Source organism: Stegostoma tigrinum, chromosome 3 (genome assembly GCF_030684315.1).
Source record: "Stegostoma tigrinum isolate sSteTig4 chromosome 3, sSteTig4.hap1, whole genome shotgun sequence".
In the NCBI taxonomy this organism is placed as follows: Eukaryota; Metazoa; Chordata; class Chondrichthyes; order Orectolobiformes; family Stegostomatidae; genus Stegostoma; species Stegostoma tigrinum.
In genome coordinates, this window is record NC_081356.1 from 134,213,446 (window position 1) to 134,237,129 (window position 23,684).

A 23,684-nucleotide genomic window follows, 5' to 3' on the forward strand; every position below is an offset into this window, starting at 1 on the left:
GAGAGTCAGAGGGGTTTCACGGTTCTCCAACCAGCGTACTCCCTCTTAAGCTCCTCGACGTTCTCTGTGGTCAACAAAGTCGTGTTGAGCTTCCACGTCCCCTTGCAGGCCGGCTGGTCGTCCAGTGAGTGACAGTCGGCCAGCAGGAGGCAGTGGTCAGAGATGAATACCGGCTCGACGCCGGTGGACCTGACCAAGAACGCCTGTGACACAAACAGGAAGCCTATCCTTGAGTGAATAGACCCGTATGGCCGTGACCAGGTGTTTCTCCACTGCGCTCCGTCTGCAGGGGTGCTGAAGACGTCGAGCAGCTTGGCGTCCTTCACTGTACCCATCAGGAATCTGGACATGACGTCCAGTTGACTCCCCCCACCCGCTGTCCCCACGCCGTATCTTCCATCTGCATCAATGATGCAGTTGAAGTCTCCGCCTAGGATGACCAGCCTGGATGTAGCCAGCAGGGGTGGAAGCCGCTGCAGGACGGCCAACTGCTCACTTCGTAGTTCCTCTGTGGCAACGAGCCACCACACACTGCAGCACAGAGGAACTACGAAGAGCAGAAGAAAATCACCTATACAGCGTTTTCAAAAAGAATGGGTACCCAATGAACACAGTCCGCCGATTTCTCAGCAACAAACAGACAAAACGGGCCCAGAAACCATAACCACTCTCCCCTACATCAAAGACATTTCAGAAAATGACTGCCAGACTACTCAGACCTCTTGGCATCAGGGTAGCCCACAAACCCACCAACACACTAAAACAGCAGCTAATGAACTTAAAAGACCCTATACAGACAACAAGCAAAACAAACGTCATCTACAAAATACCTTGCAAGAACTGTGACCGACACTACATTGGACAAACAGGCAGAAAGCTAGCCACCAGGATACATGAACATCAACTAGCCACAAAACGGCATGACTCACTCGTATCCTTACATACAGATGAGGAAGGACACCACTTTGATTGGGACAACACATCCATCCTAGGACAAGCCAAACTGAGACACGCACGAGAATTCCTAGAAGCATGGCATTCCAACCGGAACTCCATCAACAAACACATTGATTTGGAGCCAAATCTACCATCCCCTGAGAAAAAGAACAGGAAATGACATCACCAACACATGAAATGACATCACCAACCCAAGGAAACCTAACCAGATAAATAGAAAGCAGGACATAACACCAGCACTTCGTATGAGGCTCACTGATGATGTTACCTAGAACGGTGACGAAACGTCTGAAAACTAACCTTCCAGCTCAGCGAACAAACTCACATCCAGAACCTCAACCTGAGCTACTAATCTTCTCAAAACTCGCTAGGCTAATATTTGGCCGATGAAGTATAATGTGAATTAATGTGATGTTATTCACTTGGAGAGCAAAAACAGGAAGGCAGATTATCTGAGTGGCTATAAATAGAAAGTGCGGAGTAGGCAACAAGCCCTGGGAGCCCTCGTACACCAGTTGCTGAACTTAATGGTGCAGGTGCAGACTTGGCCAAGGCAAATAGTGTTTTGGCTTTCATTGTGGCAGGATTCGAGCACAGGAACAGGGATGTTTTGCTGCACCTATACAGGGCCATCGTGAGAGCAGACCTGGAGCATTGTGTGCTGCTGTGGTCTCCTTATCTGAGGAAGGATGCTCTTGCTGTACCAGACTGATTCCTGGGATAATGGTGCTTAGGTCTGAGGAGAGGTTAAATTGTTTTGGATCATATTTGTCGAAGCTCAGAAGAATGATGGGGGATCTCACAGAAACCTATAAAAATTTAACTGGATAATTCAGAGAGGATTTTCCTATTGGCAGGGGAGTCCAGAACCAGGGGTCACAGTCTAAGGATACAGAATATACCATTTAGGACTGTGATGAGAAATTTCTTCACCCAAAGAGTGATAGGCCTGTGGAATTTGCTACCACAGAGTGCTCAAGGCCAAAACATTGCATGATTTCAAAGAGACAGTAGGAACTGCCGATGCTGGGGAATCTGAGATAACACGGTGTGAAGCTGGATGAACACAGCAGGCTTCAAAATCTCCCCTCCCCCGACCACATCCCGAAACCAGACCAGCTGGTCCCTGCCTCCCTAACCATTCCTTCCACCTCTTACCCACTAACCTCATCCTGCCTCCTTGACCTGTCCGTACTCCCTGGACCGACCTTTCCCCTCCCTAACTCCCCGCCTACATTCACCTTCACTGGCTCTAACCCCGCCTCTTTGACCTGTTTGTCTCCTCACCCTATCTTTTCCTTTATCCATCTTCTATCCGCGCCCCCATTTATTTCAGAATCCCCTTCCCCTCCCCCATTTCTGAAGAAGGGCCTTGGCCCGAAACATCAGCTTTCCTGCCCCTCTGATGCGGCTTGGCCCACTGTGTTCATCCAGCTTCACACCGTGTTATCACATGATTTCCAAGAGTTAGATATATCTCTTGGAGTTAAAAGACTAAAGGGATCAGAGCATATGGAGGAGAAGCAGGAACAGGCTGTTGAGTGAGATGATCAGCCTTGCTTTGGTTTATTGAACCTAGAATATTCTTCTTTTAGGGGATGTTGGGCAAAGTGAGCATCCAGGAGAGTGGTGTTTTGGGAGTTTCGGGTTAAATTATACACCACCCTGAAAGCTCTTCTGTACGTTATACATTGTGAACTTCACCACCCTTTTTCCGTCTGTTGATGTCACGTTAGGTCACTGTTTCTCAAATCCCCACCCTCTGTCATGAGTAATATATCTGTTCAGTTTTGAATGTTTGTTTTTCTCTCTCTTCTCCCCCCCACCCCCCCCCCCCCCCCCCCCCCCACCATTAGCTCTTGCTGTGATTCTTGGGATTACCCTGCCCCTTGTGGGAATTATAACACTGGGAGTCATCCTCAGCATCTTCTGTTACCGAAAACAAGAATGGTAAGTTCGCTTTTAATGATGTCTCTTTTTAATTTTGACCAGTTTTCTTGACACCCTGTAACAAAATCTAAGATCAGCTGATTGATCTTCCATTCTGCTCCCATCCTTTTCCAGGAAATTCCCTGGAATTCCACTCCCCCCTCAATTTTTACTGCTTGATGGCCCCTCCCCACTACCGGATTTACTGTGCATGTCCTTGTTCCTGGACATTCTGGCAGAGGTTTTTTTCACTGCACTTGTACTGGGCTAGTATTGATGTCCTGGCTGAGCATCCAAGCCTGACATGGACTTGGAGCAGGCTTTTCAGCAAAATAGTGAAGATATTTAAAACACTGCACGCATTGGATCTGAGGCTGGGAGTGGGGAATATAACCCACGGCCTACAATAAGGGTGTGATTATCTGCATTCTATAATGCATTGACTGTTGGGCTGATAGGTTGCAGTAGTATGGGACATTCGTTATGCCACTTTTGGAATACGATGTTCTGTTCTGGTCTCCTTTCCATGGTAAGGATGTTGTGAAACTTGAAAGGTTTATAGAAGATTTACAACGATGTTACCAAGGTTGGAGGGTTTGCACTGTGGGAAGACGCTGACTAGACTGGACATATTTTCCTTGGACTGTCGGAGGTTGTGGGGCACCCTTATAGAGGTTTATAAAATCATGAGGGGCATGAATAGGGTGAATAGCCAAGCCTTTTTCCCTGGGATGGGGGTTCCAAAACTAGACGATGTAGGTTTAAGTTTAGAGGGGAAGGATTTAAAAGGGACTTCAAGGAGCAGCCTTTTCACACAGAGGGTGATACATGTTTGGAAGGAGCTGCCTGAGGAAGTGGTGGAAGCTGGTACAATTGTGACATTCAAAAGGCTTCTGGATGTTTATATGAAAAAGAAGGGTTTAGAGAGATATGGGCTAAATGCTGGCAAATGGGTGTAGAATAATTACGATCTCTACTTGGCATGGGTGAATTGGACTGAAGGGCCTATTTCTGTGCTGTACAGCTCTATGACTCTTGGAGGTGGTGGTTTTGTGGTAATGTCATTAGACTAGAAATCCGAGATGCAGACTCAGGTTCTGGGGACATTGGCTTGAATTATGTTGCAGGTGAGTTCTGAATCAGTAAAAATAAATCTGGAATTAAAGCTATCCTGCTGGTGACCCTGTAATCATTGTTGGTGGTTATAAATCCTATTTTTATTTAGTTTGGCTCTAGAGCTACAGAAGTGTGGCTGATAAATAATTGCCCTTAGAAGTGGCCTAGAGAGCTGGTTAATTCAAAGGAAACTTTGGGTTTGGACAACAAATACCAGCCTTGACGGCAACATCCACTTCCTGTACAATACAAGAATGAAAAAAATCCCTACTCAAACATCTTGACCTGGCTGGGTTCAGTGAGCTCTGGGGAGCGATGGCAGTCAAAACTCTGAGCTGTTGACGGTTTTCTTATGCCCATTTTTTTCAGGATCAAAGAGACATTTTATCCTGATATTCCTGATCCAAACAACAGCAAAGTTCTTCAGGATGGAACCTTTCTTCAGGTATGTTCCTGAGGGAACCTGGGGGAAGGTAATTTTATGTGTACCTGTAATATAAGTCCTTTAAATTTGTACAGATATGTTGTGGTGTCTGCATGCGTACGCAAAAAGCTATGTATGTGGGAACATATAGGATGTTTATTCAGCCTCAAACTGCAATATGTTTTATGACAGAGCAAGCCATGAACTATAGATAGAGAAACTGCAAGAGTAGATTGGAGGCTGGGAATTCTGAAGACAGTAACTCCCCTCCTTGTGTACCACATACAAAAGACATGAACTGCAGTAGTTCTCATAAGACAGCTTGCCAGCATGTTCCCAAGAGCAAGTAAATGTCATAAAAGATCATAGAATCCTGACAGTGTAGATAGAGGCCATTCAATCCACCAAGTCTGCACCAATTCTCCGAAGAGCATCCCATCCTATTCCTGTAATTCCACATGTACAATGGTTAACTCTCCAAGCCTGCCCACTGTGAGATAATTTAGCATAGCAAATCCACCTAACCTGCACATCCTTGGACTGTGGGAGGAAACCAGAGCACCTGACAGAAGCCTCATGCAGACACAGGTAGAATGGCAAACCCCAAGGCTGGAATTGAACCTGGGTAACTGGAGCTGTGAGGCAGCACGGCTAACCATTGTGCCACCCTATGGGGATGGGAAATCAGAGAAAGTCCAGCTGGTTAGGGTTATATTCGTGAACAAAATAGAAAAGAAAAAGGTAGTAGTGTGATGGAGTACTCCTCATTTGCCTGGATGAGTATACCTCCAACAACACTCAAGAAGCTTGACACCATGCAGAACTAAGTGGCTCACACTATGGGCATCCCATCCATCATTTTAAACAATAAATTACTTCACCTCTTAATGCACAGTGGCAGTAACCTATTTCATCTACAAGAAATACTGCTGTAACTCATTGACAGCACCCTCCAAACCCACAATCTGTACCAGCTAGAAGAACAATGGCAGCAGGCTAATGACAGTGTCTCCATCTGCAAGTTCTCTTCCAAATCTCTCACCATCTGATTTGGCAATACAATTGATCAAAATCCTGGAACATCACAATGCCATTCAGGACCATAGATCATAGAATCCCGACTGTGGGGAAACAGGACCTTCAACCCAATACGTCTGCACCGCTCCACAGAGCATCCGACCCAGATCCATCCCTCATCACCCACCTAATCTACACATCCCTGAACACTACAGGTAAGCATTGGGAGTAAGTGCTGGTCTAGCTAGCGATGCTCACCTAGTGAGAACAAATAAAAATTCATTAAGTTTTCTCAGAAAGCATTGCAAATATTTAGGCTTAAAAGCACAAATTTTTTTTGATAAATTATTCAATTTTTTTTCAAACAGTTCTCCTTTTCTAAATTTTAAAACTATTTTGAATCGATTTTAACATCTTAAGCAGCATTAATTTGAAGAACACCTCTGGATGAATTATGTAAGTTAATTTATAGTTTGCTTCTATCTTGTAGACATCCAAAGTTATTGATTTTTTTTTTAAAGTTTTATTAATGGGATGAGGGCGTTGCTGGCTAAGCAGCATTTATTGCCCATCCCTAATTGCCCAGAGGGCAGTTCAGAGTCAACCACATTTCTATGGATCTGGAATCACATGTACGCCAGACCAGGTAAGGATGGCAGCTTCCTTCCCTAAAGGACATTTGTGAACAGATAGGTTTTCCCAACAATCAACAATGGATTCATGGTCATCATTAGATTCTTAATTCCACATTAAAGTTGTATGAGAGCTTCATAGAAACCTGCGCAGACTGTGTGTGTGTGTCTGCATGCCTGCGTATGTGCGTGTCTGTATGTGTCTTTGTTGAGAAAGTGGAATCAGCAGTTGTCAGATATATTTCTCAATTTTGTACCATCTGCCGACCCCATCTCCAGCCGTTTTGTTGGTGTCAGGAGCCAGGATCGCCCTTTCTAAGGTATAATCTGAACTTGGTCTTATCCCAGGCTTATTGATGGGGACCTATCCACAAGGCTGTGATTCAGTCCTAAAATGCTACGGTGGGCCTTGCTGAACAAATGCAGGAAGCTCACGAGCGCTGAGTGTGGTGTGTCCTTTGCTCAATTTCTGTGCAATGTGTTTGGCGATCCTAAGCTCTGGCCTGTGGCAGACTACTCGGACATGGGAAAATAAGCTCTTTCCCAGGAGAGAGTGCCTCTGTTCTGTATTGAGGCAGAGCGGCTCCCATCTGTAGGAGTTGCAATGGAGCTAGATGTGGAGACATTCATGGGGGAGGGTTTTATCAATTTAGATACCCACTGACCAGGGTATAAACATCTGAAAGTATAGAAAAAGCATCACTTTTTAAAAATGTTTTGCTTTTTATTTTAGGGTGTCAACTCGTGCAAAACTCTCGAACCAAAGGATTGTACACCCAGTGAGGTGCAGGTTGTCGAAGAGAAGCAGATTGGATTTGAGATTGAGAAGGAGGTTGAAGTGGATGATGAGACGGAGGTAGTTCCTGAGGATATTTCTGATGCTGAGACCCAGAGTCAAGGTGTCTTATCGTATGGTCCGCACAGTGCACCTGCTGAGACTTCAGGAAAAGTTAACCCAGCATTTGAGGCAATGGCCTCCCCAACCATCTATCCCAGTGAAGTAATGTATACAAGTATACGAGGTCCTGTCTACCAACAACAAGAGGCACCAGGGACCGGTCCCGGGACCGATGAGATGGAAGTGATTGTCAAGTCAGGCTATCAACCTCAGGTCCATGGAGGCATCGCTCCCACACCAGTCATGGAGCAGTCTGAGGTGCAGGAACTAATGCCTCGAGTTAATGGCTATCAACCACAGGCCCACCGCCAGTCCTGGAGCCTAGATTCTGTAGAGTTTCCACCACCTGAGACTGATTCCATTGGCAGCCCAACTTCCATCAATTCCCAAGCATTCTTGATTCCAGAGAGGATGCTGGGAGCGGATCATAGCTTAAGACCGGGTGTCAAAATGTGGTCCCTGCCCTTTTTCCAGAATTCCAGAATGTCTTTTGACTCCAACGACAGCTGAAGAGAGACACTGGGCAAGGGAAGGTTTGGATACAGGAGAACCTAGGTCAAACCCTTGCCATCAGTTTGTGTCTCATTTTTTGCTCATTGTGAATCCCCTGCTCCTCCCCCGGGAAACTAACACTATAGTGACTTGGAATGTGGCAGCCCGCTCCATGTGGACTGGGAATGGCCAGCAGCTTGTTTATTATTTTCACCTCTTCTCATAGTTCAGAGACTGAAACCAGATGAAAGGGTCAAATTGCAGAAAGCTACCAAAGGGGCAGAAGTTTGTAGCGGCATTAAACCTAACTGAGCCCTAGTTGACACATCCCTGAGGAGAATGGAGTTTGATTGCTGTTCCCTGCCACTGTATGTGCTAGAACCAACTTAAGGAGCTGAGTGGCCTATTTCTTGCTCCTCTATGGAAATATTATTTCACACTAGAGTTACACAATTTATTAGCTGAAGAGATTGACGACAACGCAATTATATTTTAATAAAATATGATCAGACTGAGTTGATGCAGATGTCAAAAGTGGTTCTAACTGTGGAGTCCTGGCTTGTATCATAAAAGACTCTTGTCCAAGGCACCTGATAAGCTCTGATTTTGCCTTTTGTTGAGGATTAACGAGATTGGATGGATTCTGTCTAAAACAAGGCTAATGGAGAAAGTTGTCCTATTTAATCTGAATTTCAGACGTGCATGCTGATGGGGGGAAAAAAAAACCTCTGATTATGGCAATACAAGCTTCTGTCTCTACTCTGGCCACCTCAGTGGATCTACTTTGATTACCCTGGCTTCATTTCAAATTGACTTGGTGGGTTGACAAACTTGAAGTGATAAGAATTGGGCTACTACTTGTGGCTCACTACCTCACAGCTTTTGATTCCAGACAGCCAAAGCCTTGCTCAGGTAACTGAAGCTCTCACTTAGCAGTGCCCCTTCATTGGCAGCTGAATGACTTGTCCTGAAGGAGAGCCATAATGGATTTGAAACATTAAATTTGGCTCTTCCCCCACAGATGCTGCCAGACCTGCTGAGTTTGTCTAGCACTTTGTTTTTATTTCCAATTTCCAGTATCCACAGTATTTCACTTTTATCTGTCCTTCCCAAGCTCCGAAAAAAGTACAACAAATCTGCTCCGTACTCTTCCCAGGCAGCTGAACCTTGCTTTTCACAAAAACTCAATCTACTGCACATAAATGGTTTAAATAAAACCCATCAACAAGCAAGGGGAGTAGATGCATATTTGGCCGAGGAGGAACAGAGCCCTGTCCGTGTAAAAATTCTGTTTTGCATTGGTTTGTATCATGTTCTGCATTAGCTGATTGCTAACAGCCTTAAAACACTACATCCAGGAGACTGCGTTTGTGAATCAAAAGATATGCTTACTTTAATTCTGCTTGTGACATGCTTTATCAAAACGAAATGCTTCACATACAATGAATTGTTTTGAAGTGTTGTGACTGTTAATGCGGTTCAGTGTAACACGAGCATTGTTTGTATGGCCTTGTTTAAATGTACTTGTGAGAATGACACGCCACCAGGCACAGGCCAGGGCTGAATGGTTTGGCCTGTGTTTACCATCTGACATCTTGAAACTCTAGAGCATGTTGTATGAAAGTGGTCGTTTGCCTTTTCTCTCTCTAAGGAGCAAATCTCCGCTTGCATTCCAGTGCTTTTGTTGAGGGTTGAAAGAAGTGCTTGATGGGGCAAAGCAATTGGTAAGATCTCAGTTGCTGTTTGTGTGACATCAGCCAGCGAAGAGCTGTGTGTCGTCTTGCTCTGGAACTCGTGACATTCTAGTAACACCGTGCAGGGAGTCACTGCGAATAACGTACCAGGAACTCGTTCTGCATTCCACTTTAGTAGGCAGTGGTTACAGAGTTTGTTACTTCTATGATCGAGACGCAAAGTCTCTGCTGTGCTCATCCAGTGAGATTGGAACTTTATGCTAAGAAATATATTTGATTGTCCGCTTTTTCAATTCAATTAACCTTGTTTTTGTTTGGCATTCATTCAAAATGGAATTCTGAAATGAAGAGCAAGCTGCAATATATTTACCTCCTCCTTCACCCGAACGGGGAGAGGAAGAATGCATTTCTGCACATCTTATCAAAGTAGCCTGCAGCTGGATTCAGTAACTTGGCATGAATGTGGCCCCCTTCATTTCTCGGTGTACTGGATTTGAAGAGAGTTAATACCCCACTGGTTCAGCATACAGATTGAGTTGACCACAGTTTCCATTGCAAGCAGGGAGAATGACAATTGGGCAGTGACGCAAAATCATTATTTCTGTCGTTTCATATATGCTGGTCGGAGTTCTGTTCCACTAATATTTCATCAACAAAATGTGATACCGACTATGAAAGGAAACGTACACACCACACATTACTGGTCTCTGACAGGAAACATGCCAACGTTTTCATCACGCATACACACCCGCACGCACATACATATCTACTTAGGTGTGCGGGCAGATGTGTACAAGCTTATCTGTGCACATATTCATCCTCACAGGTGTATGCATCCATCTCAGAATGGAGAGAATGACTGAGCCATTAAAAATATAAATACTCAAATTTGTAACTCTAATTTTTGTGAAGTGCATTGTCCTCAAAGTGTCGACATTGTAAGCCTGTTTGCGGACAGGAATGCTTTATTTTGCTCTAACAATGCCTGATAACCCGTTTATTGCATAGCAATGCCTGTATCACTGGTAATTGTTAATCTTTTTTTTTCCTGAATGTATGGTCTAACTGCTGTTGTAATTGTGTCATTGAAATTTTAAAACTGTAATGTAATTTCACAAGCTATGGACATAAGACTAACCCTGAACCGTGTATAAAAGTTGTGGTGGAATATCTCCACGAACACTCGGGATTGCTGTAAACAAACTGCCCTTTTGGATTTCATAATGTACACCAGTACAGCGACCCACCATACAGCATAAACCTAGCCTTCCTGCAGTTCCATATAGTCAGGTTACAGTACTGTCTTTAAGACTATGTACAGGACTTGTGTTCTCTCTGCTCCCACTCGCATCATAGCTGCCCAATTGGTGATAGATTAAAAGAGAGTTTAGCTAAGAGTTGGGATTTCTCAGTCTTTTGTTTTTCCAGGTCTTTTCCCTGATCATCTCCTTCCTCCCTCTTTCTGACTGTGAGAACATCTGTGCTCTGCAGTCCTACCAATTACAATCTCTAAGAGAGCCAGCACACAGTTCCTGTTCTCCATTTTGCATTCAGAGATTTATTTGAGGGAACCTGTACACAAAAGGAGAAAGGAATAAAAGGGGTGAAAGGAGGCTGGTGTAGAGCGTAAATCCTGGCATAGGCCGATTAGGCTGGATGTGTGTAAACTCTGGTCATACCCACCAGAAGCGAGGCTGAATTTAAGGGTTCATCTGCAGCCAGTTAGGAAGGAACTAAGACCAAAGTTGTGGTCCACTGGTTAGGTTCACAGTCTGCCCATGTTCTCAAACTTTGCTGTCAGTTTTGCTGTGTTGTTGGTGAGTCACACGATGGCAATGTATATTGTGATCCTGTGTAGTGCATAATGTGGCAACTGGCTTGACTGTCTCAGATGACAGAAAGTAATCCTGCAGCCAGTCATTTTTTTTCCCTCTTTGATTAGGGAGTTTTGAAGGTTGAAAGTACTTTCATAGAACATAGAACAATACAGAGCAGAACAGGCCCTTTGGCCCTTGATGTTACGCCGACCTGTGAACTAATCTAAGCCCCTCCCTCTACACTATCCCATCATTATCCATATGCTTATCCAAGGACTGTTTAAATGCCCCTAATGTGGCTGAGTTAACTACATTGGCAGGCAGGGCGTTCCATGGCCTTACCACTGAGTAAAGAACCTGCCTCTGACATCTGTCTTAAATCTATCACCCCTCAATTTGTAGCTATGCCCCCTTGTACAAGCTGAAGTTATTATCCTCGGAAAAAGATTCAAGTTTCTTACTCCATTCTGTGGGAAAATCCCATAAATTGAAAAAAGATCTCTACTTCTCTCTGCTTTAAACTCTTTGTGATGACTGCTGCCCATCCTTTAGTGAGATAGTACAGATGAGTAGATAAGTAACTGATTTATTGAAGAAAATCATGGCAGCCTATGCTGAATTGTGATGATGCTACAAATAATACAAGTCGTCAAAATTCATCACAAAATATAAAGTGATTTAAAAGTTTACACAATTATTAACATCACAGTATTACAATAGGTTTCAAAATGCAGGTCTCCTTACTGATTTAGTTATAAAAGATGTGCAAAATGTGAAATAAATTTGGAAATCCTGTTTAAAAAGGCAGGATCAATAATCTAAACATAATACTCAAGGTTTTCAGCATTTCCAGTACTAAACATGTTTGAAAGAGAAAAATGATAATTAGACAAATGCAGGAGGATGACATCGGGTATATGGGAAATGGCTGGGAATGCTGTTAGCATATTCAAACCTTTTCATTATTTGCTGTAGGCATGTTGATTGTTCCAAACAGCCATACTCGTGAACAAGTTGCTCCTAATAGACCGAGAGCCTAATGTTGATGTGCCACATGATGCAAGATTGTCTGATGAATGGTCTAGGCCCGAAACGTCAGCTTTTGTGCTCCTGAGATGCTGCTGGGCCTGCTGTGTTCGTCCAGCCTCACATTTCGTTATCATGCAAGATTGTACGGTGTGTATGTACATAAAAACATGAAGGCTGTGATCTTTTGTTATTTCCATCTTCTTTTGTATGCTTTGAGTCTGTGTATTTGCATTGAGAGGTGACCTTGTGGAAACGATCCTACCACCACGCTGGAAGCTCTGCTTGTGGCTCAGGCTAGGAATTGTTGGCCATGGAAAGTGCGTTTGTGGCCAAACCAATTCATTGTCATCCTGCAAATCATTACAATATACCTGAGGGCCGGAGATAAGAGTGGGAGAGTTTTATGGTCAATCATTTTGCAGAATGCAGTGGCAAACAACTGCAGCACTTCACTCAACAGCGGGGACCAATTCCATGGAAGTCCATGGCCCATTTTTGGGAATGAGGATGGGAGAAAAGACAGAGCTGCTTGAAATTATGCAGACACAGCCTGACCCCTTGTGTGAAAGCAAAGCATGGGGTCAGTGTGACACCTAGACTGCATTCCACCTGCCCTGGATGATTTCTCAGTGATTGAGGAAAATTCCTTGTGAATGCAGCGGTTTAGCCACCTTTTGAAAATCTTAGCCTCAGTAAGAGGAATAACTTTCTCACCACTCTGGTTCTGCAGCTACAGCCTTAGTTCTAGATCATTTCTCTAATGTTGCACTTGGTGGCTATTTTGGACTTGTTGGTCCTGATACTAAAATAGCAGCAAGACATTTGACCATGTGCACTAATGGTACTCTGAATTGCATTGTAATCTACTTGGGCTGAAAATTGGGAAATTTCAGCATTTGCTGAAGCATATTTCTTTGAAAAAATTCTAATTGCTGTCATTTTAGCCATATCTATTAAAATATATATGTTCAACAGTATGTCCCTTGTCTGCATTGAGTCTCTTGGCAATTTTAAGAACGTATTGTTAGAAAAATAGTTATTCTAGTGTTGCTATTCATTATTCCTTGATGTAAACATATACAAGTACAAACTGAGGTTTTTTAAAATTTATTCGTGGCTGTTACTGGTTGGGCCAGGATTTACTGCCCATCCATCATTACCTTTAAGGTATTTGTGAGCTGCGTTTTCGAATCACTGCAGTCCATGTGCTGCAGATAGACTCTCAATGCTCTTAGGAAGGGAATTCAGGATTTTTACCTAGTAACACTGAAGGAATGGTGATATATTTCCAAATTAAGATGGTGAGTGGTTTGGACAGGGTGGTATTCCAGTATCTGCTGCCTTTTGTCTATCTAGATTGAAGTGGTTTTGGGTTTGGAAAGTGCGAAGGATCTTTGCTGAATTTCTGCAGTGCATCCTGCAGGTAAGACACTGCTGGTAGAAGAGGAAGTGGATGCCTGTAAATGTGGTGACATTTCAGTGTGAAAACAAGGAGAAATAGTGCACATGACAAGGTAGCTTATTGAATAATACAAGTTGTGTTTTAACCAAAGAAGCAACCGTCCTATGGTAGCAGTAGTGACCTCTTTAACTTTTACACTAGTACTTCCAGGCCCCTCCAGAAATATGTTGATAATGGCTAATCAGTAATCCATCAGTTTGGAAAGCTGGTAGAGGCCTGTATGCAGACAGACAGAAAGATGCAGAGCAGCAAGAGTGCATGATCAACTTTTGCTGGGTGGCTTCATTTCCTTAGATACTACACTGAAGTGTACTTGCAGTCTTATCTGTTGGAAGTTGAGCTAAGCAGAGGACAGACTTTTGTAAATTGATTATTGTAGCATGCCTGATGCATCAGCGTGCCATTCCCAACTTTGCTGTCAGCAAAAGTTGGACTCCTTAACTTGTAACATGCATGGAGAATGGAATTAAGTTCCAAAGTAGTTGGGCAAATTTAATTTTCCAGTTTGCTAAGAAGGAGAGAAAGGAAAACATCATTTTAAAGCTCTCTTGGTGTTTGGAAGGACTTAGGGACAATACATAACTTTGTGATTTAATATGCAGTTAAAAGCCAACAATTTCAAGAGTCTTGGCTTTCATTGCAAGGGGGTTGCTATATAAAGAGGTCTTGCTGCAAACTATTGTTTTCTCCTCCTCCCCCCCCCCCCCCCCCGCAACCCTAACTCCCGCACATAAACCAACATTTTCGTAGCTACAACCAGTTCTGAGGGAGGGTCACTCGATCTGAAATGTTAACTCTGATTTCTCTCCCCAGATGCTGTCAGACCTGCTGAGCTTTTACAGTAATTTCTGCTTTTGTTTCTGATTTACAGCAGCTGCAGTTATTATCACAGGCTGTTACTTTGGCTGCAGAACATATAACTAAAGAGTTGTGGTTTTAGAGTAAAGGGTGAACTATACAAGACTCTGATTAAAAATGTCTTTGGTGGAGGTAGTGAATTTGTTGAGATTATCCAGGTCAAAACTTACAAACATTTGGGGACTAACGGGTGTGGGAAGTGTGCTTGATGTAGAAGTTCAGTAATGTCCTTGTAGTTTGGTTGAGGAAGCAGTAAGGCTAGCTCCTTATGCTTTCAATGGAATACAACATGTGGTTAATGTCAGACATTTATCTAGTGCTTGACTGAATGTAGTTGCCCTGTTCCAGTCTGAAATATAACGATTGATGGATCCTAAGAGTTTGTGCAAAGACTGCTGTTTTCCTAATAAAATCAAAGTTTCTGAACATAGACAATAGGAATTGACTGCATCAGGACTTTGGCTAGCCAGTGTTCAGTATAGACACTCGGCATTTCAAAAAGTCCTCATAATCATTCGATATGTAGTGAAAGGGAGAGGAAGCATATAATAACTATCACAAGGGAAGCTGATGAGGCTAAAGGCAGATTAAACCCAACTGGTGATGATGGATTGCGGGATTTTAAAAGGTAAGTAGCTGCAGCAGTAGTGCATGTATTGGTAGCAATATCCTAGTCTTGGATTGGGGCTTGGGGTGGCGGGGAGTCCCAGACATTGTCAGTTTTTAATTGGATACCTGTTTTTTAACATTGTCAGTTTTTAATTGGATACCTGTTTTTTAACCTCCCCTTTTAAAACAAAGTTATCTATAGGCCAGTTATTCTATGATAACATTATTGGGAAAATGTTAGTCTTATAGAGCATAGCATTTAGAAAGGCATAAAATAATTAAGCACAGCCAACAAGGCTTCATGAAAGGGGAACCATGCCTGAAATTAACTACTATGTTTTGAGGATGCAACAAGAGAGATAGATTAAGTGGAAACAGCACGTAATATTTTTGGGTTTTCAGGCGGTGCTAAATAATGTACCACATGTTAGACTACTTAAGACTCCATGATGTTGTGCTAAAATATTAGCATGGAGTTGGGGCTGGTTAACTAATAGAAGAATTTGCAGACCAGGAACAAGAGTAGGCTGCTCTGCCAGTCAATAAAATAGCTGATTTGATTTTAAACTCAACTGTACAGTCCTGTATGTTCCCAATAACTTTCCATTCCCAGGCTAGTCAAAAGCCTCTCTATACATAGAGGAATTGCAGACAGCTACAGCACAGGTTTGGGGACTCCATGTGTGTAAATCACTAGAGGCTAACATCTCAGTTCAGTGGGTAATATTGACTGTCAGCCTTTATTTCAGAGGAACTGGCACATAAAAGTAGGGAGAAAGCAAGGTGCATTTGGAAAAGCACAGCAGGTCAGACAGCATCCCAGGAGTAGGAAAGTCAATGTTTCATGTCAGCACCCTTCTTCAGGACTGGGGAAGGGGAGGAAAGCCCAGAAATAAAGTGTTGGGAAGAAGGTAGGGTGGGTGAGATGATGATAGGTGGATGCTATTGTTGGTCAGTATAAAGGTGGAGCAGTTGGAAGATGGACAAGTTGGGGTGGAGAGATCGTGAAGCCTGGTGGAGTTAATATTCAGGCTAATGGGCTGGAACCTCCCAAAATGAAAAATGAGGTGGTGTTCATCCACCTAACTGACAGTGGAGGAGGCCAAGGATGGACATGTTACTAGGGGAGTGAGAGGGGCAGTTAGATTTGATGGCAACCGGAAGGTCAGGCTGGTTGGTGCATACAGAGTGGCTGCGCTCTGCAAATTGGTCCCTGTGTCACTGTTTGGTCTCCCCAATACAGAGATGATGACAGCAGGAGCAATGGACACAGTAGGTGAGGTTAGATGAAGTGCAGGTGAATGCTGGATTTGGAAGAATCATTTAGGGCCTTGGATGGAGATGAGATGTAGGGGCAGATGTTGCATCTCCTGTGGTTGCAGGGAAATGTACCAGGTCTATTGGAGGGGTTGGTGGGTAGTTTACAGTTCATGAGAGTCACAGAGTGGTCCCTACAGAACACGGACAGGGATGGGGAGGGAAATATCTTTAATGGTGATGGGGTCTGACTGGATTTGGAGGAAATGTCAGATCATGGTATGTTGTATTTGGAGGTTAGTGGAGTGGCATGGGGACGAAGCAGCCTTTATCATTGTTGAGGAGAAGGTCTGAGGGCAGAAGCACAGAAACGGTGAGAGGGGAGGGAGCGGAAGTTGCAGTTGAGGGGGATCCTTAATAATAGAGGATGGGAAGCTTCTTCAGGACTGGGGAAGGGGAGGAAAGCCCAGAAATAAACAGTGGGGGTGGGGAAGGGAGGTAGGGGAATATTTGGGAAGTCCTAGTGTAGAATGCCTCAACCTGGAAGATGTGGCAGGAGGGGAGGAATTGAGTATGGCATAGCATTTTTACAGGAGTGTGGGTGAGATGAGGTATAGTCAAGGTTTGAATCAATGATGAATAGAACAAAGAAACTTACAGCACAAGAACAGGCCCTTTGGCCATCCAAGCCTGCGCCGATCGAGATCCTCTATCTCAACCTGTCGTCTGTTTTCTAATGGTCTGTATCCCTTTGCTCCCCACCCATCCATGTACCTGTCCCAATATACCTTAAAAGACACTATAGTGTCTGCATCTATCACCTCCGCTGGTAACGCGTTCCAGGCACCTACCACCCTCTGCGTAAAGAACTTTCCACATTTACCTCCCATAAACTTTCCTCCTCTCACTTTGAACTCATGACCCCTAGTAATTGAGTTCCCACACTCTGGGGATGGGGTGGGGGAAGAAAGCTTCTTGCTATTCACCCTGTCTATACCCCTCATGATTTTGTAGATCTCAATCAGGTTCCCCTCCCCTGCCCGAATCTGTCTTTCTAATGAAAATAATCCTAACCTACTCAACCTTTCTTCGTAGCTCGTGCCCTCTGTACCAGGCAACGTCCTGGTGAACCTCCTCTGCACCCTCTCCAAAGCAGCCACATCCCTTTTGGTGATGTGGCGACCAGAACTGTACGCAGTGCTCTAAATGTGGCTGAACCGAAGTCTTACACTACTGTAACATGACCTGCCAACTCTTGTACTCAATACCCTGCCCAATGAAGGAAAGCATGCCATATGCCTTCTTGATCATCTATTGACCTGCATTGTCACCTTCAGGGAACAATGGACCCGAACACCCAGATCTCTCTGTTCATCAATTTTCCCTAGGACTTATCCATTTACTGTATAGTTCGCCCTTGAATTTGATCTCCCAAAATGCATCACCTCGCATTTGCCCGGATTGAACTCCATCTGCCATTTATCTGCCCAACTCTCCAGTCTATCTATATTCTGCTGTAATCTCTGGCAGTCCCCTTCACTATCTGCTACTCCACCAATCTTAGTGTCATCTGCAAACTTGCTGATCAGACCACCTACACCTTCCTCCAGATCATTTATGTGTATCACAAACAACAGTGGTTCTAGCACAGATTCCTGTGGAACACCACTGGTCACAGGTCTCCAATTTGAGAAACTCCCTTCCACTACTACTCCGTCTTCTGTTGCCCAGCCAGTTTTTTAAAATCCATCTAGCTAGCACACCCTGGACACCATGTGACTTCACTTTCTCTATCAGCCTGCCATGGGGAAACCTTATCAAACGCCTTACTGAAGTCCATGTATATGACATCTACAGCCTTTCCCTCATCAATCAACTTTGTCACGTTCTCAAAGAATTCTATTAAGTTGTCAGACATGACCTTCCCTGCACAAAACCATGTTGCCTATCACTGATAAGCCCATTTTCTTCCAAATGGGAATAGATTCTATCCCTCAGTATCTTCTCCAGTAGCTTCCCTACCACTGACGTCAGGCTCACCGGTTGATAATTACCTAGGTTATCCCTGCTACCCTTCTTAAACAAGGGGACGACATTAGTAATTCTCCAGTCCTCTGGGAACTCTTCCGTGTTTAAGGATGTGCAAAGATATCTGTTAAGGCCCCAGCCATCTCCTCTCTCCATTCCCTCAACAACCTGGGAACTTGTCCACCATAATGCCTTTTAGGATACCCAACACTTCCTCCTGCCTTATGCTGACTTGACCAAGAGTAATCAAACATCTATCCCTAACCTCAACATCCATCACGTCCCTCTCCTTGGAGACTACCGATGCAAAGTACTCGTTAACAATGTCACACCCTTTCTCTGACCCGACGCATAACTTTCTTTGTCCTTAAGTGGGCCAATCCTTCTCTAGTTACCCACTTGCTCTTTATATATGAATAAAAAACTTTGGGATTTTCCGTAACCATGTTTGCTCAAGATATCTCTTGTCCCCTTTTAGCTCTTACTGTAGAGGTTGGGTCATTACTGATTAGTATATTCAAGGGTGTGATGGATTTCTTTTAAAGGAATCAGGGGTTACTGGCAAGAGACAGATAGGTAGAACTAAAATTATGAAATCAGCCACAATCTCACTGAATGGCACAACAGCCTTGAAAGGACTGAATGGCCGACTTCTGTTTGCACATCTTATGGTCAATGGTTACCAAAATAAATAGGAACTGGAAGGAAGTAAAGTCACAGAAATAGAATAGGACTGATTGGATTGCTCTGGAGAGATATGGCAAAAATATGGGCTAAATGGCTGTTTCTGATGGTATGCATTTCTAGCACTTTTTCCAGTACCTGGTACTATGATAAATGCATTAGTATGATTTCCATCACAATCAAGTCTGGATAAGTTTGCTTTTATTGTTAATTAACAATGCATCCCTTTGATAAATTTTATGTTCAGAAGGGTAAATGCCCAAAACAAGACTGTACACACTATACAAAGAAACCACAAGGTGGCAACACAAAAACATTACTCTTGACAGGTGCTCTTCTCTGCTTTACGTTATTTAAATTATACACAGCTCCATGAAATATTCTTTTATGGAAAATATATAAATAATTTCTTCTCATTTTTAATCAAGACTATTTTACAGGTATACAATATAAATCAGGTTTCATGTTCAGTGACCTATGAACACTAGAACATCCCAATAATGTAGCAGCTTATCACAGAAATAAAATCAAACACATCCACAATGATGGTTGCAATGTCCATATTCTATGCTCTCTCCCTCTCACAGGTGTCAGTCTTCTATTCCTTCTTAAACAGATATGTAAAATAGCAAAACATTGATAGCTTGATCAAGAAATCTCAGCCACCCTTCTCTCACAACCAAAGGCCGTTGATTCGCTTCAACATCCTCCTCCTTAAAACTCTTATGGGGTGGTTTCGGACACATGTACTTGGAAGAGATCAAAGTTAAACATAATGACCAGCTGACCACAAGACAGACAAACCACATGAGCCAACGAGACTGAGCAGGAAAGACAGATACGTACACGGACCACGGGAATGACCAGACACAGGATTCTTGGAGACATCTACATAATCCTGACAATCAGCATTTACCAATCAACTTTGGAATACATAGGAGTCCAAAATAACACATGATCATGAAACAGTTAATTACTGACCTATAAGAACTTTGAAAATCAGTTATTCAGGATATGGTCACTGTTGCTGACTCATTTAACTGATCAATATGAAGTTAGTGTTCTTACCAGTGCAATGAGGGGACAGGGGAGATATAGGGGAAATAAAACAGATACTGCAGTGTGACTGATGGGTAAGAATTGGTCTGGCAGCTGTGTTAGAGGCAGAGGCATAATTGGAATAAGCAGTTGGAAGACAGAATACTTGTGAGCTGCTGAGGCCACAGCAAAGCCATCCTTTTGTGTTTATAATATTGCATACATCATATTTCTTTCTCCTTGGTCATCAGTTCCTGGAGAGATGGATGTGTATTGTAATAGCACCTTATTCTGGACCCATCCCTTTATTTTCACCTTCCACTTTGCTAGAATTCAACAACTGCTCTGGAAATGAAAACATTCACCTGTTTCCTGTCCAGCCACTAAGGACTGAATGTAATCCTGTCTGGAGAATCCATTGCATTCACCAGCAGTCAGCGATTCTAACCCCAATCCAGAATTTATATCTAATCCTCAATCCTGGGTCATATAATGCCTCTCATCAAGTCTGAATAAATGATCCAAGACAAAGAACTACAGTTATGATTGAGAGCACAGCAACACTGCTCCAGCCACTAAGAGGTTTTCTGACAGATATCTAAATGCAGACACTCCCATTCTCTCCAAAAGCCATAGGAAGCAACACACATTGAAGTAGTGCAGGATAGGATGAGGGGAAACCAGTCACTAGCTATTTCCTTCCTGTCTCAGACATCTAATCATTGGTGTTTATGGTTACAGATACAAAAACATCCATGAACATTTTGTATCTTAGTGTAACTTGCGACCAGTGAAAGGGTGAGAAATTGTGTGCATATGCGTGTCACGTCAAAGTCAGAATGATGAGACAAAACTATTTGGTTGAGACCTTCCCTCCTGAAGCCAGGAGACCATTGCTGTTTGAGATTAATAACAAATAATTGCAATGGAAAGGCCAGGGCTTCATTGTGTTCTTCTCATACCATCACACCTGACATTTTGCAGTGAAAGCAGGGCTCACAGGGCCCTGTACTGTAGTGTTAGAATTTTCATTGCTACTTATTGACACCAACTCCACACAACACACCTTAAAACTCAAAATATACACTTAACTCATGGAATTTCAAGGGCTTCTGCTCATACAAAGCAACTCAGATGAGTGCTAAAAGACCAAAGTTTGCAGTCTGGTATGGTAAAGGGAGGGTGGACCCCAATCTATGAAAGCCTACTGTCACATGGTTTTTAAGGACCCTTAGACAAATGACAATCAGACTTTGCTTCTCCTGAAATGGTGTTTCTGAAAGTTCTGGTACAATCTTTCTTAGCAGGGTATGCAATGGAAACTTCATGCCATTTCAGCCAAAATGTTAAGATGACAGGATTTAGCCCTTAATGATCCATATCAATTGGGTCAGATAAGGAGCACTGCTCACATATCCATGTCCGTACAGGCAGGTTTCTATATACCCTGAGACCCAGAAGCAGATGGGAGGATTTTGCATTTACTTTGGTGTCCAGGAGTAATGGAGAGCAGCCTAGGATTTAGGAACAGGAGTTTCCATACAGAATTGCTGTTTCCTATTCTCTAATGGGCCAGTGGATACGCAGAATTGTTCCTGGGTGCACTAAACTGCATTTCCAATATACACACATTACAATTGCAGCCCTGTAATTAGTTACTGCAAGCGTGATTTACCGTTAAGAGGCAAATCTGCTTGCATTCGGGACCCCACAGCACCATACCATGGAATATTTTTTCTGCCATGAGTTAAGGTTTTCCAGGACTGCATGTCAACAGCACAGGGGTCTGATTCTAATCTGCCTGAACTCGTACAGTCAATGCAATTTAAGTAGATTATAAAGTGGTCTTTCTTACAAGGTGACTACATTTAAACATATAAAATTGGCACCCCTGAAAACTGAGTGCATGGATGGTAGATAGGATTGAGCTCATCTGACCCAGTGATTGAAAGAAACTAAGGCAATGCTGGTGGATGGAGACTTGCGATAGGGTTAGGGATGAGCATGTGCATCTGTGCCAACAGCCATGGAACAGGGAGAGATCCAACCACTCTGGTCTCACTTACTGTCTCCCAGTCTGCATCACTCCTCCTGTAGTGTTAAGGATACCTTCACATCCAAGACAGAGGGAAGGGAAATAAATAAGAACATGCAAGGGACAGGATTTGAGTGCCGATTCGACAATCCTGCCCTGCCCTGCTGGTCACAGCAACAGTCAGATGTTGGTACTGTTGAAGTCTGGGTGAAGTAGTTTGTAGGTTTGGTGATGTGGCAATACGTCAGCACAAATTTGGTCAGGATGCTGGGGTTGGCTCAGCTTCAAGCTGCTTCGGTGATAGAGTAGTATCTGCTTCCTCATACAGCTGTCGAGAGAGTAAACATGGTCAGGGCATGGAGTCACTCCTGCAACAGAGAGACAAAGACAGAGAGAGAGAGAGAGAGAGGGAGAGAGGGAGAGGGGGAGGGGGAGAGGGAGAGAGGGAGAGGGGGAGGGGGAGAGGGGGAGAGGGAGAGGGGGAGAGGGAGAGGGGGAGAGGGAGAGGGAGGGAGAGAGGGAGAGGGAGGGAGAGAGGGAGAGGGAGAGGGGGGGAGGGAGGGAGAGAGGGAGAGGGGGGGAGGGAGGGAGAGAGGGAGAGGGAGAGGGGGGGAGGGAGGGAGAGGGAGGGGGGGAGGGAGGGAGAGAGGGAGAGGGAGAGAGAGAGGGAGGGGGGCAGAGAGGTAGAGAGAGAGAGAGAGACAGAGAGAGAGAGAGACAGAGAGAGAGAGAGAGAGACACAGAGAGAGAGAGAGACAGAGAGAGAGAGAGAGAGACAGAGAGTGAGAGAGACAGAGAGTGAGAGAGACAGAGAGTGAGAGAGACAGAGAGTGAGAGAGACAGAGAGTGAGAGAGACAGAGAGTGAGAGAGACAGAGAGATTGATTGATTCATTCCTTGCAACAAAGACAGTCAGTGACAGAGGTAAGAAAAATTTGAACAAAGAAACCTGCAGCACAGGAACAGGCCCTTCGATCCTCCAAGCCTGCGCCGATCGAGATCCTCTGTCTAACCTGTCATCTATTTTCTAACGGTCCGTGTCCATTTGCTCCCTGCCCATCCATGTATCTGTCCAGATACATCTTAAAAGACACTATCATGTCTGCGTCTACCACCTCCGCTGGCAACGCGTTCCAGGCACACACCACCCTCTGTGTAAAGAACTTTCCACGCATATCTCCCCTAAACTTCCCTCCTCTCACTTTGAACTCATGACCCCTAGTAATTGAGTCCCCCACTCTAGGAAAAAGCTTCTTGCTATCCACCCTGTCTATACCCCTCATGATTTTGTAGACTTCAATCAGGTAACTCTTCAACCTCTGTCTTTCTAATGAAAATAATCCTAATCTACTCAACCTCTCTTCATAGTCAGCACCCTCCATACCAGGCAACATCTTGGTGAACCTCCTCTACACCCTCTCCAAAGTATCCACATCCTTTTGGTAATGTGGCGACTAGAACTGTACACAGTACTCCAAATGTGGCCGAACCAAAAGTCTTATACAACTGTAACATGACCTGCCAACTCTTGTACTCAATACCCCGCCCAATGAAGGAAAGCATGCCATATGCCTTCTTGACCACTCTATTGACCTGCATTGTCACCTTCAGGAAACAATGGACCTGAACACCCCAATCTCTCTGTACATCAATTTTCCCCAGGGCTTTTCCATTTACTGTATAGTTTGCTCTTGAATTAGATCTTCCAA

General features: G+C 43.9%; 2 protein-coding genes across 11 annotated transcripts in view; one reads left to right on the forward strand and one right to left on the reverse strand.

The window, feature by feature from the left end:
* lifra (LIF receptor subunit alpha a) overlaps positions 1 to 12,982 on the forward strand; it is a 204,500-nt gene extending 191,518 nt beyond the window's left edge. For all 10 annotated transcript variants that reach the window (XM_059644946.1, XM_059644947.1, XM_059644949.1 and 7 more), the window contains 3 exons: positions 2,814 to 2,907; positions 4,372 to 4,447; positions 6,809 to 12,982. In XM_059644946.1, coding sequence (XP_059500929.1) covers positions 2,814 to 2,907; positions 4,372 to 4,447; positions 6,809 to 7,483 — 845 coding nt within the window. In that variant the 3' untranslated portion in view covers positions 7,484 to 12,982. The remainder of the gene's footprint in view (positions 1 to 2,813; positions 2,908 to 4,371; positions 4,448 to 6,808) is intronic.
* Positions 12,983 to 19,087: 6,105 nt separating this feature from the next.
* rictora (RPTOR independent companion of MTOR, complex 2 a) overlaps positions 19,088 to 23,684 on the reverse strand; it is a 238,748-nt gene continuing 234,151 nt past the window's right edge. The window contains exon 38 of the mRNA XM_059644956.1: positions 19,088 to 22,304. Coding sequence (XP_059500939.1) covers positions 22,236 to 22,304 — 69 coding nt within the window. The 3' untranslated portion in view covers positions 19,088 to 22,235. The remainder of the gene's footprint in view (positions 22,305 to 23,684) is intronic.